The following is a 21,196-nucleotide window of genomic DNA, read 5'->3' as shown; positions in this document are numbered from 1 at the left end:
GCAAATCTATTTTGTCACTACTTTAACAGCGATAACATTTCCCATTAAATAGATTCCTACACTATAGGCCAATTCCGTTTTTTTTTGCACCATTAAAAGTTTACCCATTTGCTACCAAAATTGCCCATGCCATTCAACCAGTTATATTACAAACCATCCAAGTGAAGGAGTCACGGACGTGGCTGATCGAAAGAGGGAAAGAACTTCTGCCTGTACACCTAGTCCAGTAGAGTCTGAGGGAACCAGCTTCAGAGAAGTTGTGAAGTCTCTACTACATGATTTTTGCACCTGAACACCACATGAGAGCAAATTTTGTAAAAAATGGTTTATCAGTTCCATTTTTGTATAAAACACACGGGAGAAACCTAGCCAATCAACACACGAATTGCTGCCACATGACAAGATACTTTTTGTCAAACTTTGAATCTAAAGAACATACAAATGTTTTCTCATGTCTACAGTCAATTGTCTATGCTCTTCCATTTAACTATTTCTTAAAAAATTCCACATATCCCCATATTTCTTCTGTCCCAGTTACAGTACAATGACAGGGAGGAAGAGGGTTGGTTAAAACTCCTCTCTATGCAGTTTTCTGCTGTCCCTTCTTTCCAATCAGAGACTTATGGATGTGAGGGATTACACCTGCAAAGAGAACAATGGATTAGAATAGTGGTGCACAGGTCATTTTTCAGAGTAAGTTCTGTTAGTTCAAAGATTTGTTCATTATCTGAATAGCTAGAAAGCTTTCAATGTTCTGTTCTCTAAGTTTTCCACATTTTCTTGTTCTTTGACTATACTAGAATTCCCCTATACTAGAATACCCTCCGGGGGCGGAGGGTGAGAAAACCTGGATTTGTGCTGGAAATGGCCCAACTTGATTATCATACATATTGTAAGGAGAGTGATCACTTTAGATAAGCTATTACCAGCAGGAGAGTGGGTTGGGAGGAGGTATTGTTTCATGGTCTCTGTGTGTATATAATGTCTTCTGCAGTTTCCACGGTATGCATCCGATGAAGTGAGCTGTAGCTCACGAAAGCTTATGCTCAAATAAATTGGTTAGTCTCTAAGGTGCCACAAGTCCTCCTCTTCTTTTTGCGAATACAGACTAACAGGGCTGTTACTCTGAAACCGGTAATAATGCACTTTCTCCAGTTGTAATTTCATCCCACCCCAATGGATCCCACCTTATCATTTCAATCGTAGGTTTGTTGATCCAACAGCCCATTTCTAAGCTGTAAAAGCTAAAATGGAAGTTGTAAGGGTACATAAAACAGACATAATTAAGTAGCCCTCTTCTTACTGCTAAGGCTGACTATGGCTAGGTCTGCAGCTTGAGCAGTGCAGACACTGGACGCCCAGCTAGCACAGGCAGAACAGCAGTGCAGATGGGGAGAACAGGTACGCCAGAACCCTAGAGGATGTATCCAACACGGCTCTCTACGTGCGTAAGTGGTACCTCCCACATCTGCACTGCTATTTTCCTGCAGCATACTGTCCTGCCGCCAGAGCCTTTCCCCATCGCAGTGAAAAGTTCAGGCAGCAAGGAAAGGCTCTGGCATCTCCCCACTGCTTTTACTTGCTGCAGCGAAAGGCTCTGGCAAGCTCTGCACTGCCAAAGCCTCTCCTCACTGCCTCTCCCAAGCAGAGCCTTTTACGGCTGTGTGTAGCTACACAGTAGTGTGGATGCAGCCTGTTTTTCACTGCAGCACGTAGCTATGTGTACCCTGCACGCCACCAGGTATATCCCAATATTCCACTTATCTCAACAGAACATCCACATAAGGAAAACACAAAGGCATGGATGCAGCAACAGAAGAGTTAAGTAAGACCATTCATTTAAGTCTCACAAATTACTGCAGGCTATTTTGTCCAGTAGAGAATTACAATGAACTCAATATCGTTATTACACAATATATGAAGAGCACTTCTGTGAAGCTTAGTCCTCTTCCTACCTACCTCATACAGCCCAGTTCTATCTGTAAGGAAAGTTCCAGTAGTCAGGGTTATAAAGAGGGAGGGTGGAGAGAGAAGGTGCAATCCCAGGATCTTTAATAAAAGTGAAACACCCAGATTTCCCTCAATTTATAGCTACTTTAAGTTTAATGCTCATGGAAGGTGCTGAGTGGATTATCCTCAGAATATGCACTACAAGGAGAGAGTAATTCAGTGACCCATCCAGTCCTCTCTCTCGGAAACTGCCAAATTTCAGTTGCTATGATGTTTAAATGGAAACAGATACAAATCTGGCCGGAATGTCTGCCATTATTGATCTATGTGAAGTAGTGTGACAGAAGAAATTAAAGTGACTTTAACTTATTGTCTGTTACCTTCCTTGCAGTTGGCTGTCCACTTTTGTATCAACCCAATCAGTTACAAAGCCCAACTATACATACCTCCACCAGCAATGGTAGCTTTAATAAGGGAATCCAACTCTTCATCCCCACGAATAGCAAGCTGCAAGTGACGAGGAGTGATACGCTTTACTTTGAGATCCTTGGAGGCATTACCTGCCAGCTCCAGCACCTGACAAATTAGGAGGCTATTTTAGTAAGAGTTAGACCTGTTAAAGTTTACAGAAAGCAAAATGTGGGGTCAGCATGAACATGAAATCATGAACAACTCTCTCTTAGGTACTTACATGACGCCCATTACTGCAGTATGAGAGTACCTCATTATGCTCACAACACCCCTGTGCAGTAGGGCAGTGCTACTATCCCCATTTTACAGATGGGAAATTGAGGCACAGAGACACTAACCAATTTGACCAATGTCACAAAGGGAGTTTGTGGCACAGCAGGGAATCGAATCCAGGTCTCCCAAGTCCTAAGCTAGCACCGTAGGCACTGGACCTTCCTTCCTTTAACCATTCATTGATTCCAAGGCCAAAAGGGACCAATGCGATTACTTAAAATTTTACACCTTATTGCCAGTCTGAATTTGTCTAGCTTCAACTTCCGGCCATTGGATTGTGTTGTCTGCTAGACGGAGGAGCCCATTATGAAATCTGTTCCCCACGTAGGTACTTACAGGCTGTAATCAATTCAACCCTTCACCGTCTTTGTTAAACTAAAATAGTTTGAGCTCCTTAAGTGTGTCACTATAAAGCATGTTTTCTAATCCTTTAATCATTCTCATAGGTCTTATCGGAACTCTCTCATTTATCAACATACTCCTTGAATTGTGGACGCCAGATCTGGACACAGTATTCCAGCAGCAGTAGCACAGTGCCAAGTACGGAGGTAAAACCACCTCTACCCCTCCTTGAGAGTCCCTGGTCTCTGAACTGCTTTAGCCCTTTTGGCCAGTGTTACACTGGGAGCTCATGTTCGATTATCCAGCATGACCTCCAATTTTCTTCCAGCGTCATTACTTCCCAGGATACAGCCCCCCATCTTGCAAATATAGCATACACATGCTTTGTTCATGGCCCCCACTCACTATTTAGTTACAATAAAAAAACCTGTTCTGGACAAACAAGATATACCTAGGATGGCTTGCCTTTAATATAAGTGGCCTTCATCCATTAGTTATAGATTTAAAGGTCCAATTGTCTTTTAACCAATTATCCAGTGTATTTTTTGCAGTTGACATAGCTTATGGAGAACTAGACTGATCTACTTAGTCAGTTTCATTTTTAAGCTCCTATGCAACATCACAAATCTGCACAAACAGGTCACAATCAAGTTAAAAAATCCTTTGTGTTAAAATGAAGTTTATTAGGTTTTTACAAAATAAGAAGCCAAACTTCGTGGGCCTAAACAGATTTTCCAATAGTTTAATCAACTCTTTGCATTTACAGAGTAATGCATTAGATATCACCCAGCTTAACCAACGGGAGGAAAAAAACCCCAACTATTGGCAATATTAAAATCTAAATGACATGCTGCTTAGTTTCTACCACATACATTTGGAAGAAAATTTGAGAGAGAAACAGTTTGTTGCTATTTGTTTAACTTGATTTATCCTAACAAATTACATCAACAGAATTATATCCACCTACCTATCCCTCTATTCTGTCACGTGCAACGTAGTTTTGACAGTGGTTACTTCAAAACCTACCTCAGCAGTGAGATACTCAAGAATTGCAGCACTGTACACTGCAGCAGTAGCACCAACTCGCCCATGACTCGTAGTGCGAGTCTTCAAGTGTCTGTGGATACGACCCACCGGGAACTGAAGTAGAAACATTTGTTAGGCACTTGAGATCAAAGTCTACGCTGAAGCACTAAATTCTTGCCTAATGTTGATTAATGTCTATAATAATCTGGTGTAAGAAATGTAAATGGAGTAAAAACTTACTGAAGTAGAATACTGGATTAACCCCCACAGTGAATACAAATAAATGGCGAGCTTATTTTCAATGGGACTGGCGAGTTTTACATCTCTAAATTTTCCTCAAGAGGGACACCTCTGAAAAGTATGTTAGTTTAAAGTCAGGATTAAGTTACACGGCCTTTACATACTAGTCAGTCAAGTGTCAAATCACATACAGGGTTTGTGTTGTAAGAAGCCAAAACTTTTTAAGAAGCAGATCTGTAGCACTAAAGAGATTACACTGTCAAATCAGCAGAATAATTTACATAAACCATGCAACAGAAGAGTTTTTACTGACTACTGCCAGAACTGTCTGAATTCACTCTACAACCAAGGAAGTTCCAATACAGAACGTTACATTTTACAATTAAGTTTTTGGTCACATGGGTGGGAGTGAACTTTAAACGGTACTAAGCAGGCATAGGAACTTACTGACTAGGCACAGCAGACTGTTTGTACTTATCATAGAATATCAGGGTTGGAAGGGACCTCAGGTGGTCATCTAGTCCAACCCCCTGCTCAAAGCAGGGCCAATCCCCAATTTTTGCCCCAAATCCCTAAATGGCCCCCTCAAGGATTGAGCTCACAACCCTGGGTTTAGCAGGCCAATGCTCAAACCACAGAGCTATCCCTCCCCCAATATATAGCGCTGTGTTTCCAAAGTACTCTGGAAGTATCCAAGTTAATCCCAACAACAACCCTATAAGGCTGGTAAGTAACAACAAATATTAATATGACAGACAAAAATTGACACAAGTACTACTTGGGGGCAAATAATACATTCAAGGCTTTTAAAGAAGTCTGATCAATCATTATATTTAGTTACAAACGTGTGATAAAGACCAAAAAATTCAGAGTATTGGGAATTGTAAAATTTAACTCATGTTAGAGGGTCAGAGTAGCAGGAAAAAGCATGACTGAAACCTTAGCATTTGATTTTGTAGTTATAAGTATTCATGCAAAATTTCACAATAAAGCTAGAAGTGCATTTCCATTTTCCTTCCACCTCCCCTCTCCCAAACCTGCTCCACAAAAATGAAAGTTTTACTTAACAAGATTAAATATTGTATTCACATTGTAAACACTAAAGTAATACATGATTTAGCACCACTTTACCTGCAGTCCTGCTCTTTGTGAGCGAGAAACTGCCTTTGCCTTGGCCTTTCCACTGTCCTTTCCAGCCTTGCCACCAGCCTGAATAAAAGAGCAATATTAGAATTAAGAAAGCAAGTGCGTGCACAGAGGACAAAAATCTGCACTGCTTCACCTCACCATCGCACTTGAGAATCCAAGAGTCTTACCTCTTCTGCTCAAACTTGGAAAATTTATCCCAAAAAAGATTGAGGAACATCCCTTTAAAACAAGTCACTTTTGTATACAACAGTTGGATATGCAATGTCTTGAGAGAAAAACTCCCAAATATGCTTCACTGCAAACTTTCCTCAAGCATCAAGAGTTCTCTATATTAAAATACATGAGCATGAAGGCGTGACTATTTAGTTGCATCTAACTTTCCAGGTCTGCTGCTGCTTAAAAATATTTACATAAGAAGCTGTAACCAAACCCACTCAATACATTTATTCCTAGAGCCAGAAAAATTTGAGAACACAGACATGCTATTTCAAAAGTAAGTACTTATTCTGATATAACAGCTTGTTAGCAGACAAGAATCTTAAGCAATTCTATTTCAATTCTATTCTATTTCAGCTTTCAGAGTAGCAGCTGTGTTAGTCTGTATTCGCAAAAAGAAAAGGAGTACTCGTGGCACCTTAGAGACTAACCAATTTATTTGAGCATAAGCTTTCTTGAGCTACAGCTCACTTCATCCGATGCCTTTCGTGGAAAATACAGTGAGGAGATTTATATACACACAGAACATGAAAAAATGGGTGTTTATGAGCATAAGCTTTCATGAGCTACAGCTATTATACAGCTGTATATGATACATATTATACAACTATTATGTGCAGATTTTTGAAATATGAGCTATTATACTTCATCGGATGCATTCAGTGGAAAATACAGTGAGGAGATTTATATACACACAGAACATGAAAAAATGGGTGTTTCTCCTTACAGTGTGCATGGTAACACCCATTTTTTCATGTTCTGTGTGTATATAAATCTCCTCACTGTATTTTCCACTGAATGCATCCGATGAAGTATAATAGCTCATATTTCAAAAATCTGCACATAATAGTTGTATAATATGTATCATATACAGCTGTATAATAGCTGTAGCTCATATAAATTGGTTAGTCTCTAAGGTGCCACTAGTACTCCTTTTCTATTTCAGCTGTAATTTTTCACAATTAATTTTCATGAATTAGCTGATCACCTAATGGATATTCTTACCTGAACTATTTTATTTGGCTGAATAGGTGATTTTATCTGACAATCCCAAGAAATCTAGAGACTAACCCAACCCCCTCCAGTTTTTGTTATACCAAACTGCTCACAATGCAATTATGTTGATAAATTACCAGAGGTGTAGAACTGGGGTGGTGGTGGTGAAAATTCACAGATTCCAAGTTGATTCCAAGGATCATCTAGTCTGAGCTCCTATTAACAGGCCATAGAACTTCCTCAAAATTTCTAGAGCATATCTTGATTTAAAAATAGTCTGTTATTCCAATGATTAATTGCTCTCAGTTGAACATTTACACCTTATTTTCAATCTGTATTTGTCTAGCTTCAACTTCCAGCCATTGGATTGTGTTAGACCTTTCTCTGCTACACTGATGAGCCTGTTAACAAGTATGTGTTCCCCATGTAGGTACTTAACAGACTAATCAAGTCACCCCTTAACCTTCTCTTTGTTAAACTAAATAGATTGAGATCCTCAAGTCTATCACTATGAAGCATGTTTTCTAATCCTTTAATCATTCTCCTGGCTCTTCTCTGATGGCTCTCCAATTTATCTCATTGAATTGTGCACATCAAAGCTGAATAAAGTATACCAGCAGCGGTCACATTAGTGCCAAATACAGAGGTGAAATGACCTCTCTACTCCTACTTGAGATTCCCGATTAGTCCTTCTGGTCACAGCACTGGACTGGAAGCAGATTATCCACCACAAGCCCTACATCTTTTTCACAGATACTGCTTCCTATGGTAGAGTCCCCCCACTTATAAGTATAGCCTACATCTTTGTTCCTAGATGTATACATTTACATTTAGACATTAAAACACCCATTGTTTGCTTGTGCCCATCTCAGAGCTGTCTGGATTGCTTGGTATCTTCATTGTTTACCACTCTCCCAAACTGTGTCATCTGCAAGCTTTATCAGGGATGATTTTATGTTTTCTTTCATGCCATTAATAAAAAAAATGTTAATAGCATAGGGCCAAGAACCGATACCTGCAGGATCCCCACTAGAAACACACCAGTTCAGTGATGAATACCCATTTGAGAGAAGGTGCATCTCCCACCCCTGCACACACATGTAGCCAGATGTTAACCTTTTTAGCAAAGTCATCCAACCCTACTAAAATAATGCTTTCTTCTGCCAATGTTGCGAACTAGATTCACTTGTAGTGTGGATGCAGTGTGGCCTACTGGATAGAGAACTGAACTGGGACTCCAGACAGGAGACAAGGTTCTATTTCTGCTCTGCCACTGGCCTAGTGGGTGACTATGGGCAAGTCACTTCACCTCTATGCCTGAGTTTCACCATCTTCAAAATGGAGATAATGATGTTTACCTCCTTTATAGAGTGCACTGAGATCGACTGATGAAGATATGCATTATTGGGTTGAAAGAGTAGTTTTGATATTCCTGGCTCTTTTGGAAAGCCATGAACATGCAACTTTTGATTCACCTACGATTTCCCTCCTCCTCCATTAAGCCACTTTTCAAAACAGGAACATTGTTCCCGCTTAAAGAAAAATATCTACCTCCACACTAAGGAAACCCACTACCTAACCATCTTTAGCTTTCAACAGCAGCTAAGATAAACGAAAGTGTTGAACAACATATATCCTTAAATTTAGTGTAATACTCCCAAAACTAGATAGGTCTATAAGTGTAAAGTGTCATCTCATCAACTTGCGCATGCCTGGCAGACTGCCTAATAACTGTAAAATCTCAACCACTTCTTTCACTCCCAACACTGAATTACAAAATACAATAGTACTTATTACCTGCCAGGGAAAACTACTGTCTTGACATAGTCCCACCTCTCCCAGACCCAGTTATGATGTACGGGGTGCAACATTTCTTTCCCACTACCCTTTAATATATTTGGGCAGTTTATCAATTTATTTAAATGAGACATCACCAACCAGAAATCTAAGCAAGCTGTAAATATCTGAACCCTATATCTACCCCAACTATCCTTGCCAATTTACATTAAAAAAATCATTGTATCACAGTCTTCACAAAGTGTTGTCAAATCCATACAGGTAAATGGATGGAAAAAGGGTCTCTTCCCCTTGTGTGTCCCTGTCCCCCTATTTTTCTTCCACTACTACTTGTAACATTCGTAGGTAAAAAGTTTTCTAACAGAAGTATGATTTTTAAGTTGTGTCCCTTTAAGACTAGTCCTCCTACTTTTATTTCCTTATAAAAGGCATGATAAATTTTTATTTCCTGTTGCCACCCAACAGTTCCATTATTTTTCAGGAGGTGGAAACATTTAAAAAATGCAGGGCAGGGTTTGTATATAATAAACTACTTGCACAGCTACAGTTTAGACTAGATCAGCTTTATCTACTCAAGGTGGGGGAGGGGGGAGGAAAAAAATCACAGATGACTTTGTATATTGATTTATTAATCTTCGAGTCCCAATTGCTACTGTCAGAAAAATGAGTAAAAACAGAACAGAAAGTTCTTTCAGAGATATTTATAGGAAAGGTACGAGTAAATTTGCTATTTGGGACTACTGATTTCAAGGATTACCCTCTCCTCACCCTAATGTAGTAAAGTTAGGGTTAGGGAAACTGGGGAATCCCCCTGCCCCATAATTGGCATAATTTCCCTTTGATCTCATCTCTTCATATATGTACACATTACATTTCATTACATATAAAAAAAATCTGAACTCCCCTCTTTGTTGTGCAGCTCACAGAAAAGTGGATTTACAAGTTTCCCCACAAACTCCTAAAGAAAACTAAGTTAAGTCTTCCACACACATGGACTCAAGTGACAATGGAAGTAATTGTGGAGTCAGTTAATAACTGTAGATAGGACTGGATAGAATGTTTCTTGACTAGGAATTGCTAAGGACTAACTGGCCAAAAACTAAAACATTCAGAAATATTAAGTTCTGCTAAAATTGGGAAGATTGCAGCTGGCCCAGAATTTCTACTGGCATTGTACCATATTACTACAGTGGGGAAACAGCTTCACAATGAAGTAAAGAGAACAGGGACATTATGAAACATATTATAGTAGTCTAACCAGAACCTTCAAGCCATATCGTGAAGTGGAGGGTGCTCTGACCTGAGTGCCACTTTCAGATAGCTACTATTACAAGTAGGGTGTAATAGTAGCTATCTGAAAGTGGCACTCAGGTCAGAGCACCCTCCACTTCACCGTATGCCTTGAAGGTTCTGGTTAGACTACTTGTCAAAGAGGACTAAGGAATACAGATGGAGTTAAAAAACTGGATGGCGACATTTTCCATTCCACATCCACAGAGGGAAAGAGAACTCCCTGACCAAGATAGAGCTTAAAGTTTATATAGCTAATGTCTATGCAGACTACATTAAAGGGTCATTACCAGCTTGAAATCTAGCCTATTTAAGAAATTATTAGAAGTCCCCCCACTAATTTTTGATACTTAAATATTTTTACACACACAAAGGATCAGGAAAGACAAAAAACAAAACCTGCATAAACAAGGGAAAAGGACTATACAAAGAAAACGGTAAAAAGTGATCAGAGCACAAAACTCAGACAAAATCTGAGGTTTGTTTTGTTTTTTTTTTAAACTGACGTTATCTAGATATCTTGGGTACTTATATGGCCCAATCTATCATATCTGTGAGCTTCACAATCTTTAATGTATTTATGAGGTAGCAAAGTACTAGTCTCTCCATTTCACAGATTGGGAATGATGGCACAGAGACTAAATGACTGTCAGAGGTCACACAGGAAGCCTCTGGTAGAGCTGGGAATTGAACCATGGTCTCCAGAGACCTAAGCTAGTGTCCTAACTAGTGGGCCAGTCTTTCTCTGCCCCTTAAAAAAAAAAGTATCCTGCTCAAGCAGAGATCTCTTGGAGACAAAACACGATCAACACAACAATGGCTTACATTAAACATGCATAGTATTTTGGTGATTAACATGTGAGAAGCACCACTGTTTAAGCAAGTGCAAAGTCTTCACACCTGTGTATAGTAATTTGGTAGTTTAACAAATACTGTACCTGCTCCAGATGTTACAGTGTTAGGCAAGTTAAGCTAGTTTAAAGACTGAAAAGGTTAAGAAGAGAAGCTGTGTTTGGAAACTCATATTTGAGCAACTGTTGCCACACACATGCATTGTATGTTAGGCCAGATCTATGCTACCAGCACTTTGGCAACATACCCATAACACCAAAGCACTCCTAGTGTTTATGCTGCTTAAGAACATAAGAATGGCCATAATGGGTCAGACCAGTGGCCCATCAAGCCTGGTATCCTGTCTTGACAGTGGTCAATTGACAGTGGTCAATTGCTCTCTGAAGCACTGGCACTATCGAGCAATCCATCCTGTCATCCACTCCCAGCTTCTGGCCATCACTGGTTTACGTAAAAGAATAAAATGGACACAAATCAGATGTCAAGAACTATAACATTCATAAACCAGTCGGAGAATACTTCAATCTCTCTGGTCACGCGATTACAGACATGAAAGTTGCGATATTACAACAAAAAACACTTCAAATCCAGACTCCAGCGAGAAACTGTTGAATTGGAATTCATTTGCAAATTGGATACAATTAACTTAGGCTTGAATAGAGACTGGGAGTGGCTAAGTCATTATGCAAGGTAACCTATTTCCCCTTGTTTTTTCCTACCCCCCCCCCCCGCCCCCGCCGTTCTTGTTAAACCCTGAATTTGTGCTGGAAATGGCCCACCTTGATCATCATACACATTGTAAGGAGAGTGGTCACTTTAGTTAAGCTATTGCCAGCAGGAGAGAGGGGTGGGGGGAGAGAAAGCCTTTTGTAGTGATAAACACCCATTTTTTCATGATTTGTGTGTATAAAAAGATCTTCTACACTTTCCACAGTACGCATCCGATGAAGTGAGCTGTAGCTCACGAAAGCTTATGCTCAAATAAATTGGTTAGTCTCTAAGGTGCCACAAGTACTCCTTTTCTTTTTGCGAATACAGACTAACGCCGCTGTTACTCATAGACCTCTACTGTACCCCCTCCCCTCCTTAGTCATCTCTTTTCTAAGCTGACCAGTCCCAGTTTCTCTTAACTCTCCTCATATGTATGCTATTCCATACCCCTAGTCATTTTTGTTGACCTCTCTGTACCTTTTTGAATTCTAATGGATCTTTTTTTGAGATGGGGGCCCAGATATGCACACAGTATTCAAGGTATGAATGGACCATGGATTCATATGGTGGCATGATATTTTTCTATCCCTTTCCTAATGGTTGCTAATATTGTTAGCTTTTTTGACTGCTGCACACTGAGCGGGTGTTTTCAGAGAACTATTCACGATGACTCCAAGATCTCTTTCTTGAATGCTAACAGCTCATTTAGACCCCATCACTTTGTATGTACAGTCTGGATGTTTTCCAATGTACATCATTTTGCATTTATCAACATAAAAAATTCATTGCCAGTTTGTTTCCTAGTCACCCAGTTTTGTGAGATCCCTTTGTAAGTCTTTACAGTCAGCTTTGGACTTTACTACCTTGAGTAATTTTGTATCCTCTGCAAGCTTTGCCAACCCCTTATTTCAGATAATTTATGAATAAGCTGAACAGCACTTGTCCCAGTAGAGATCTTGGAGGGACCCTGCTATTTACCTCTCCACTGTGAAAACAGACCATTTATTCCTATCCTTTGTTGTAACCAGATCCATGAGAGGACCTTCCCTCTTAGCCCATGACTGCTTACTTTGTTTAAGAGCCTTTGGTGAGGGACCTTGTCAAAAGCTTTCTGAAAGTCCAAGTACACTATATCTGCTGGATCACTCATGTCCATATACTTGCTGACACTCTCAAACCATTCCAACAGATTGGGGAGATATGATTTCCCTTGACAAATACCACATTGACTCTTCCATCATTCTGTTCTTTACTATAGTTTCAACCAATTAGCTTGGTATTGAAGTTAGGCTTACCAACCTGTAATTGTCAGGATCGTCTTTGGAGCCTCTTTAAAAAAGAAAAATCAGTATTACAGTAGCTATCCTCCAGTCTTCTGGTACAGAGGCTGATTTAAGTGATAGCTTACACAACGCAAGTAGTAGTCCTGCAATTTCATATTGAGGTCTTTCAGAACTCTTAGGGTGAATACCATCCAATACTGGTGACTTCTTATTGTTTAATTTATCAATTTATTCCTAAACCTCTTCTACTGACAGCTCAGTCTGTGACATTTCCTCAGAACTGTCACCTAAAAAGAATGGCTCAGACGTGGGAATCTCCCAGACATCCTCTGCTGTGAAGACTGGTGCAAAGAATTTATTTAGCTTCTCCGCAACAGCCTTGTCTTCCTTGAGTGCTCCTTCAGCTTATAGTGGAAAGGCTGCTTTTGCCTGTACAACTTATTCCAGACTCCACACAAGAGCAAAATAAGTTATACCAACAAAGGTGCAATTCTGCCAGGACATCTATGTCAGTGAGAGATCACAACTCTTCATACCTCTGACCAATTTAGCTGTGCCAGCAAGAGCGTAGTATAGTCCTGACCTATTTTACTGCAGAAGAGGACAAATGTATATAAAAATCAGTAAAGTTTTCAGAGCGTCAGTGCTCTCTAATCCTGACCACTAATCATTCTTCTGGCAAAGAATGACTAAATGAGACTGTGTTCCAAAACAGTCAGTTCTATCCCTTAAAGAAAAAGGCCACTGATTATAAATTGTCTAAATTAGCTATCCAAACTATAACATTTTCAAAACAGTTTACCTTTCATAGATTTGCCATTTACATGCCTGTGAAGGTGGCTGTTTTCGGTTTAATATCAAATAGCACTGAGTCAGCTTTACCATTAGAAAGGACCAGAAATCAAAATTTCAAAGTTTGTTGTAAGACTTTTTAGTTAATCCTTTGAAACCAATTTCTGTTGCTTTCTAGCAGAGAAGCTCAACCTCTATTCTAGTTTTCATAAAATTGTCAAAATGGCAGGTTCTTGTCTGCTCATTAGTGTGTACTATATTTGGCATGTGAAATCAACTCGTCAAAAAAAAATCCACTAGGTCATTCTGAATACATCCCCTGACATCTGACATTTATTAGGGCACAAATAAGGCTCCACCACCCATCTATCTTGGCTACACTTTGCATGACTGCTATGCTAAGTTCCATAAGTTCTCTAAGTAGCATCCAGAGGGAGTCTTTCAGTTGGCTCCTTTACCTACAAGATTTATCCTACTCATGATAGGTGCTCAAACGGCACACGTGATTGGGAACGGACATGGGTTGGCCAGAGAGGGTTGAAACTTTGCAGAAGTTCAAGAGATACAATAGCTTTGAGGAATAAGACGAAGATAGAATACAGCAAGGTTTCAGATATAATACTTCCACTTGGGTCTTGCAGTTTCTGAGCAGAAGAGCAATGACTTGTCTAAAAAGTCTCTTGTTTTCATCAGTGAAGCTGCATTTAAGGAGCCCAACCAATGAGCAAGCAAACTGTCTTTGCTCTGCTTGGTTTCTGAGTGCCAATCCACAGCAAAGATTCAGGAGCATAGCTGATAGTTCCACCTCTATTTAAGTGTGCAGAGAACATGTAATAGCCATACAGCTGTTCTATCAGAATGAGTACACCACCGGGTTGCTGTGGTTGTTCACCAGGATTTGAATCTTAGGCAGTTAAGTCACACCTCCATCACTCAAGGTTGTCTGCAGAATCAAGATGGACTATAACATTGGACCAAGTTTTCTTCACTATCATAGTGAGACTTTACTTTTTTGAAATCTAATTTCTACAGAAACAACAAAATACCTCTCAAGGGAATCTCACTATAAGCCACAGGTAAACAAATGCTTGAGCAGGATTTGCCTACCTTAGTAATTTACACTTTGTAATTAAAATAGTTCTTTGTACTGGCATTTTCCTTTAGTACAGGTTGCAAGCCAAGCTTGCCGTTACCATACCCACAGCCCAGGAGCAATGACTTGGAAAGTAACCTCAGTACTAAGCATAAGTGACAATTACTATCATTAGGCTAATTTAAAGTACTTAGATGGTGGAATTAAAGAGGACTAATGATATTTTCCTATTCAGGAGAGCAAAAAAAGACTTTCGCTTTTGGATTTAGAAATTTACATTTTTCTTGCAATCTTAATGGCGTTGTAATTAACATGTTTTATTGTTTAATTTAAACATCTCCTGTGCAGGATCACTGTTCAGCACAACTCTGGAAACAATGTTTGCTGAGTGAAGCTGATGTTCCAGCAGAGACAGAACACAGTGGTTTCCCCCCCCGCCCTTTCAGTTCAAGAAAGTTGTTTGGTTTAAAAGAATTTTCAACTATTATGTGTTGCCTTAGTAGATTCCACATAACTCCTTACCTGCACAGCCACATTCTAGCATTTAAAGAGGAAAAAAAACAACCCCCCTGCAAAACGATCAAACTTTAGCCCTAATCTTATGTGACAATTACTTTAAGTCTCAGAGTGAGTCATTTGAGCGTGTTTTATTTCTGCTTTTATACATTTTGAAGAAAGAGGAAGAGTCTCAGTACTAAGTGTTATTTTCTTAAGCAATAAATCTAGATATTCAGTCTTTTCTAACCACCATTCTAAACTTCCTCGGGTTATTTAGGCACTGCCATGGGTGAAGTTTGATGTGCAATAAATATTTTAGTGTCTTGTGACACTATGGGGCTCTCTTACCCTATTGATATTACGTATTAAGTCCAAGATAAGGACTAGGCAAATAAATAACAGCACTTCTCTGGGAACCGGTGAATCTTTGCAGATCAATGGCCACCCCAAGGAAAGCAGCATTTAAAATCTGGTAAATCCCTGTATTCTACTAACCATCATGATTATGCTACTAGAAGATATTCCTAGAATATGCTGCTACATTTAACCTGATGTTGTGTTTATAATATTGCTTGTTTACAACATAGTAGCAGTGCCTCACTTAATTTGACACTGCATTTAATAATACAATTTGTTAATCATTTGCCAAAAGCTAGGAGATGAGATCATCATACAAAATTAAACGCAAGGACAATTTCTTAAACCTTGCAAAGCACTCCTACTTTAACCCTTACTATTACATCCCTTTGCTTTGGGTCAGGAAAGGCCATACGCACAAAAGGGAAAATGCCCATAAAATACAGCCTGTAGAGAGCTCCTTGAGACTATTTTGATTAATAATGAAATCTGCAATTAAAAAATGAATTTTCAGTTCTTAAGACAGAAGCAAATATGGCGATGTGCATTTTTATTTAAATAAGTCTATACAATCTAGGTGCAGTTCTCAAGCTTCTGCACGTTCCCAATGTGATCTTGTTCAAAGTTATTCCTGCCATAAGTGTGCACAACCCTGTATAAACATTAATGTCAACACTCCCATGAGGCTGGTAAGTACTATCCCCATTTTACGGATGTGAAAATGGTTGTAGTTTCCATGAGTATGAAATTCAAGGTCACAAGTTCGCAACAGAACAGTCTTCCCTCATCATCCTGTGCTCATTTGTCCAGATTCTGTATGACTTAATGGGGTTACAGCTTTCTTTAAGAGCCATCACTGAACTGTAATTTGACAGTGAGAAGATCATCAGTGGAGTACAGAATAGATATTAACTCATGTCTAGAAATTAAACTTGAATACTGTGGTCTAATAACTTTGAGCAATGACATCCTGCTCGTGCTATCATGGTCCCAGACCCATGGGTTTCACTACCTTAGGCAAAAATATAACTCAGACTTTTCTAGCATTACCTACTCCATTAAAGGAAGACAATGTTTAACTGCAGAAGACAGTTAAAAATGTTTAGTTTCTTCCAAGACCCTCAATCCACAAAAAGTTTCAAGGAAGTTACCTTAAGACTATTTACAACCAACGCAATTTCAAAGCCACATGTGGTAGAAAGCAAACTTTTTGAAAAAGCATAATTCATGTATATGAGAATCAAATAAACTTTATTTACGCAATCTCCCTCTTGAGTTGGCTCCTGGAAGCCTGATCAGAGAGGGCCGTGCAGTTATTAATTAGCGACCACATACAGCTTTGCAGCCAGAGATTTGCAAAGAGAGCAGGCATCGCTACTATCTCAAGGGAGAGGATACAAAAATAAGCTTGTCCGAAGGTTCTTTTCTACCTTAAGTTCCCTGTGTGTCACGTGCAGTTTTGAAAATCTTCAGATTACTTCCTACAACCTCCTTCGAGCCTGGAGTCCTTGGGGCAGCTACCGCTTCCGCAGCGGGGAAAGAGCGGTCACAGCCCCCTGCCCGCTGGGGTTGCACGGCCGGGAGCCGCTGAAACACGAGGTGACGGTCGCAGGGCTCGACGGGGGGCACCGCAGCCCGGCCGCGCGGTCTGACAGCCGAGGGCAGGGCCGCTGCCCGGGGGGGGTCACCAGCCCGCCGCCCCGGGCCGGCTCCCCAGCGCCAGGTGCGCGCTCGCCCCCGCCGGCTGGACTTGCACCCGCTCCCCGCGGGCGGCCCGGCTGCTTTGGAGACGCTTCCGCGGGCCCCACTCGCCTGCCTAGGAGTCCCGAGGCGCCGGGCGCGAGCGCGGCCGGAGCAGCCGGAGGGGGGCGGCTCGGCCGCCCCGCGCGACCCCGCCACGGGAGCGAGGGCAGGGGCGCTCCCCGCCTAAGGGACCCCGCGGAGCCAGGTGCCCTCTCTCAGCGCTGCTGCTTTGGAACCGGGCGCAGGCACCCGGCACTTCCCGCCAACAGGAGCCCGTCCGGGTCGGCCGCCGGCCCCATCCCTCACCATGGTTTCGCCGCTGCCGTGTGAGGTCCGGTCCCGATTCCGCCGCGCTGGAGCCGCCTCAGGAGCCGCGAGACAATAAACCGCCTGAGCGCGAGGAGGGAGCCTGGCCTGCCGCGGCCGCTCCAAGCCAATCAGGCCGCCCCATGCTAGTTTGAACCTCCCGCTCCGACCAATCCCGCCATCGCTTCTTGCCTCCTCGGCTAGCTGGCCCCGCCCCGCGGCCCGTTTAACGGCTGTTTTTCCTTTGCACACGGCACGCAGGGGCGAGGGAAGTGAGGCCGAGGGGGCTCGGCGTGGGAGGGAGGAATGGGAGAGTGACGTGACCAGTGGCCAATAATAGCAGCAAAACGGTCGTCGGAAGGCGGGGCTACACGAATGACTGCTCTCGCAGCCAATGGAAAGAACAGAAAGTTTCCCGCCCATTCTCTCCCCTTCCCCCAACTTGTTTGTTTGCGCTCGGAAAAAATGGAGACTGAAGTTCCGGGCGGAGTCTCCTCCCCGGCCGCCCACGTAGAAGAGCACTACTTACCCCCCGCATACACCCCTCCTCCCCGCAGCGGGGACCGAACCCCAATCTCCGCCCTCCGCTGCGCGTGATGGGGCACCCCCCAACTCCCCGCCACGGGCTGGGCCACCCCCTCCCACCCTGCCATCTCCCCCCTCACATCCCCTCCACTGCCACCTGGGGGGCAGCCCCGAACCCCCCCTCCACCTCCCCTTCAGTGGGGCATCCACCCAGCCCCCCATACACCCGCAGCTCCAATATTCTCCCCCATCGTCTACAGGGTGGGGAACCTGCAGCCTCAACGGATGTGACCTTCCGCCCCTAAGAGGTGCCGGCCCCACCCCCAGGCAGAGGCCCCGCCCCCAAGAGGTGCCCGCCCCACCCCCAGGCAGAGGCCCCGCCCCCTAAGAGGTGCCCGCCCCACCCCCAGGCAGAGGCCCCGCCCCCAAGAGGTGCCCACTCCACCCCCAGGCAGAGGCCCCGCCCCCAAGAGGTGCCCGCCCCACCCCCAGGCAGAGGCCCCGCCCCCAAGAGGTGCCCGCCCCACCCCCAGGCAGAGGCCCCGCCCCTATCACCTCATATGTGTAGCAGCCCCCAAGATGCCTTTCCATCTACACAGGTAGGTTCCCCACCCCAGCACAATTATTACATATTTGCATTACCTGCGCACTCAGGCCTCTCTCAGGCTCTGGGCTCACAGTGCTGGGCTCTGTACATGTCTGAAGAATACACACCTGGTCCGTGCCCTCACTGCGCTTCTCCTTGGGACAGACAAGTGCCATAGGAAGGGTGGGGGCAGAGCAATACAATGACATTTGCACATTTCTGTTTACTATTATTATATACATCATGGTAGCACCATCTAGAGGCCGCAGCTGGATTCAGGCTCCTATTGTGCCAGGTGCTGTACAAACATGGTAAGAGACAGTTTCTGACCCAGGGAGCTGACAATAAATAAATAAGACTGGGTGGGAGGAGACAGGACTTGTCCAAGGTCAATGGCCCAGTCAGGAGTAGAACACAAATCTCCTAGTGCCTAGTTTGTTGCTCTACTCACTGGATCACACTGTCACCAAGTTTCTTTTCATTAGCTGTGCCACCCTCACCCAGAAGGGGGCGCGCATCTTCTAGTATGTACCCTCTCCCCTAATATGTCCCACTCTTGATGGAGGGTGCCCAAACTCACACACAGGTGGGTCTGCCCAATATGTATCCCTCCATCACACATAAATGGAATAGGGTTGCCAACTTTCTAATTGCACAAAACGGAACACTTTAGCCCCTTCCCCGCCCCTTCCCCGAGGCCCTGCCCTCCGCTCACTACATTCCCCCTCCCTCAGTGGCTCACTCTCCCCCACCCTCACTCACTTTCACTGGGCTGGGGCAGGGGTGCGGGAGGGGGTGAGGGCTCTGGCTGGGGGTGCAGGCTCTGGGGTGAGGCTGATGATGAGGGGTTTGGGGTGCAGAAGGGAGCTTCAGGCTAGGGGGTGGGGCAGAGGGGTAGATTCAGGATGTGGGAGGGGGCTCTGGCCTGAGGTGCGGGGGGGAAGGGGTTCATCTGGGGATGCAGGCTCTGGGGTGTGGCTGGGGATGAGGGGTTTGGGGTTTACGAGGGGGCTCTGGGTTTGGGGGGGCTCAGGGCTGGAGCAGGGGGTTGGGGCTCGGGTTGGGGCACAGGCTTACCTCCGGCAGCTCCCAATCAGCGGAACAGCAGGGCTAAGGCAGGCTCCCTGCCTGGCCTGGCACCACGCTGCACCCCGGAAGCGGCCAGCAGGTCCAGCTCCTAGGCGGGGGGGCCATGGGGCTTCGCACACTGCTCTCGCCTGCAGGCACCGCTCCCATTGGCCACGGTTCCTGGCCAACGGGAGTGTGTAGCTGGTGTTTGGGGTGGGGGCAGCACGTGGGGCCCCGTGCCCCCCGGCCTAGGAGCTGGACTTGGTGGCTGCTTCCGGGGCACAGTGTGGAGCCAGGACAGGCAGGGACTAGCCTGCCTTAGCTCCGCAACACCACCAACCGGTCATTTAATGACCCGGTTGGCAGTGCTGACCGGAACTGCCCGGGTTCCTTTTCGACCGGGTGTTCCAGTTGAAAACCAGACACCTGGTCACCTTAAAATGGAAGGCTTTCTACTATGTGCCTCTTCCCCGAACCCCACTGTGACGGGGGTTCCTGGGATGCAACCTGGACTGTGGGACTGCTGTGCCCTCCAAACACACCAGCCTGGGCTGTCCCTCACAGTGTGATGCTGATGTCAAGCTACAACCTCTGGCAGGCACTGCACTTCCCACCCACAGAAAGGGCCACACCCAACTGAGTTACATGAATGGTCTCCCAGCCACTCATGAACCACCAATAAAGAGGGTTCAGCCTCATGCAGTGTTTTTTCACACCCCTGACCAACAAAAGTTTTACGACAAAAGTGCTAGTGTAGACAAAGCTCTCTGCAAAGAGACTTTAGGTCTGAGTGTGCAATATTCCAATTTGCCTGACTTATAGGGGTCTGTTACGAAGTCCCACCTAACTCAGATACACAACCCACAAAGGCTAAAGTCCTACTGCAAAGTGATCTGCCCTGGAACACGTAGTCTGCACTGTCTGGGCCTTGGCAAGCTTGTCTGAGTGGTGTGTAACACCAAGAGCTGTTAATGCCAAGGGTGACCCTTGTGAGAACAGGTGATGGGACTGTCTCAGCAAATGGCCCAACTTCTCTATTATAAGAAATCAGCACAACTGCAAATCTCACCCCCTTCAGAACAAAATGTAAGGCAGGGCTTTCCCCACAATAATAAATTCCTGTCTGCGCTGTGCACCCTCTCCTTCTGTCTGGGGAAGAGAGAACCAAAGACCATATAGTAAATTCACTTCTGCCATGATGCCCACAATGTGCCCAGCTGACAACAGCTAGAGGTGTTGAGCCACCCGGACTGTTTCGCTGGGCTGAGGTAAGGTTGTGGTACCATTTCTTTGCCCATCAAGCTCTCCCCACCGCTTTGTTTTCTTTGTCCACCTGCTATGTTCTATTGCAACCTAGCTTGTAAGCTCTTTGGGGCAAGGGATTAGTATCTGTACAGTGACTAGCTCAATGCACCATTGGTCACTGACTTGGGTCTTTCGGCATTACCTATTATTAGTGTTAAGATGATAAACTGCGTGTAATTCTCTCAGGTGTCATGGAGGTGGACATGGTATATGGTAAATGCTAAAACTCCATGAGCTAGATCACACTGCTCAAAAAGGACTGCTGCATGCTGGGGCTTGTAGCACGAGGTGGGCCACGCCTTCGGTACTAACGATGGGGGTGGCTGG

General features: G+C 43.9%; 1 protein-coding gene across 1 annotated transcript; it reads right to left on the bottom strand.

Moving 5' to 3' along the window:
- Window positions 1-310: 310 nt before the first annotated feature.
- On the bottom strand, window positions 311-17,906 carry LOC144257646 (uncharacterized). Its single transcript, XM_077805683.1, has 5 exons — window positions 17,386-17,906; window positions 5,434-5,511; window positions 4,063-4,176; window positions 2,397-2,526; window positions 311-642 (listed from the first exon to the last, which is right to left on the bottom strand). Exons 1-5 carry the CDS (start codon window positions 17,806-17,808, stop codon window positions 581-583), a joined length of 807 nt encoding a protein of 268 aa, XP_077661809.1. The 5' UTR covers window positions 17,809-17,906; the 3' UTR covers window positions 311-580.
- Between the last annotated feature and the right edge of the window lie 3,290 nt (window positions 17,907-21,196).

This window comes from Eretmochelys imbricata, chromosome 26 (genome assembly GCF_965152235.1).
Source record: "Eretmochelys imbricata isolate rEreImb1 chromosome 26, rEreImb1.hap1, whole genome shotgun sequence".
Lineage (NCBI taxonomy): Eukaryota > Metazoa > Chordata > Testudines > Cheloniidae > Eretmochelys > Eretmochelys imbricata.
The sequence above is the reverse complement of the archived record's forward strand: the minus strand, read 5'-3'. Positions and strand labels throughout refer to the sequence as shown.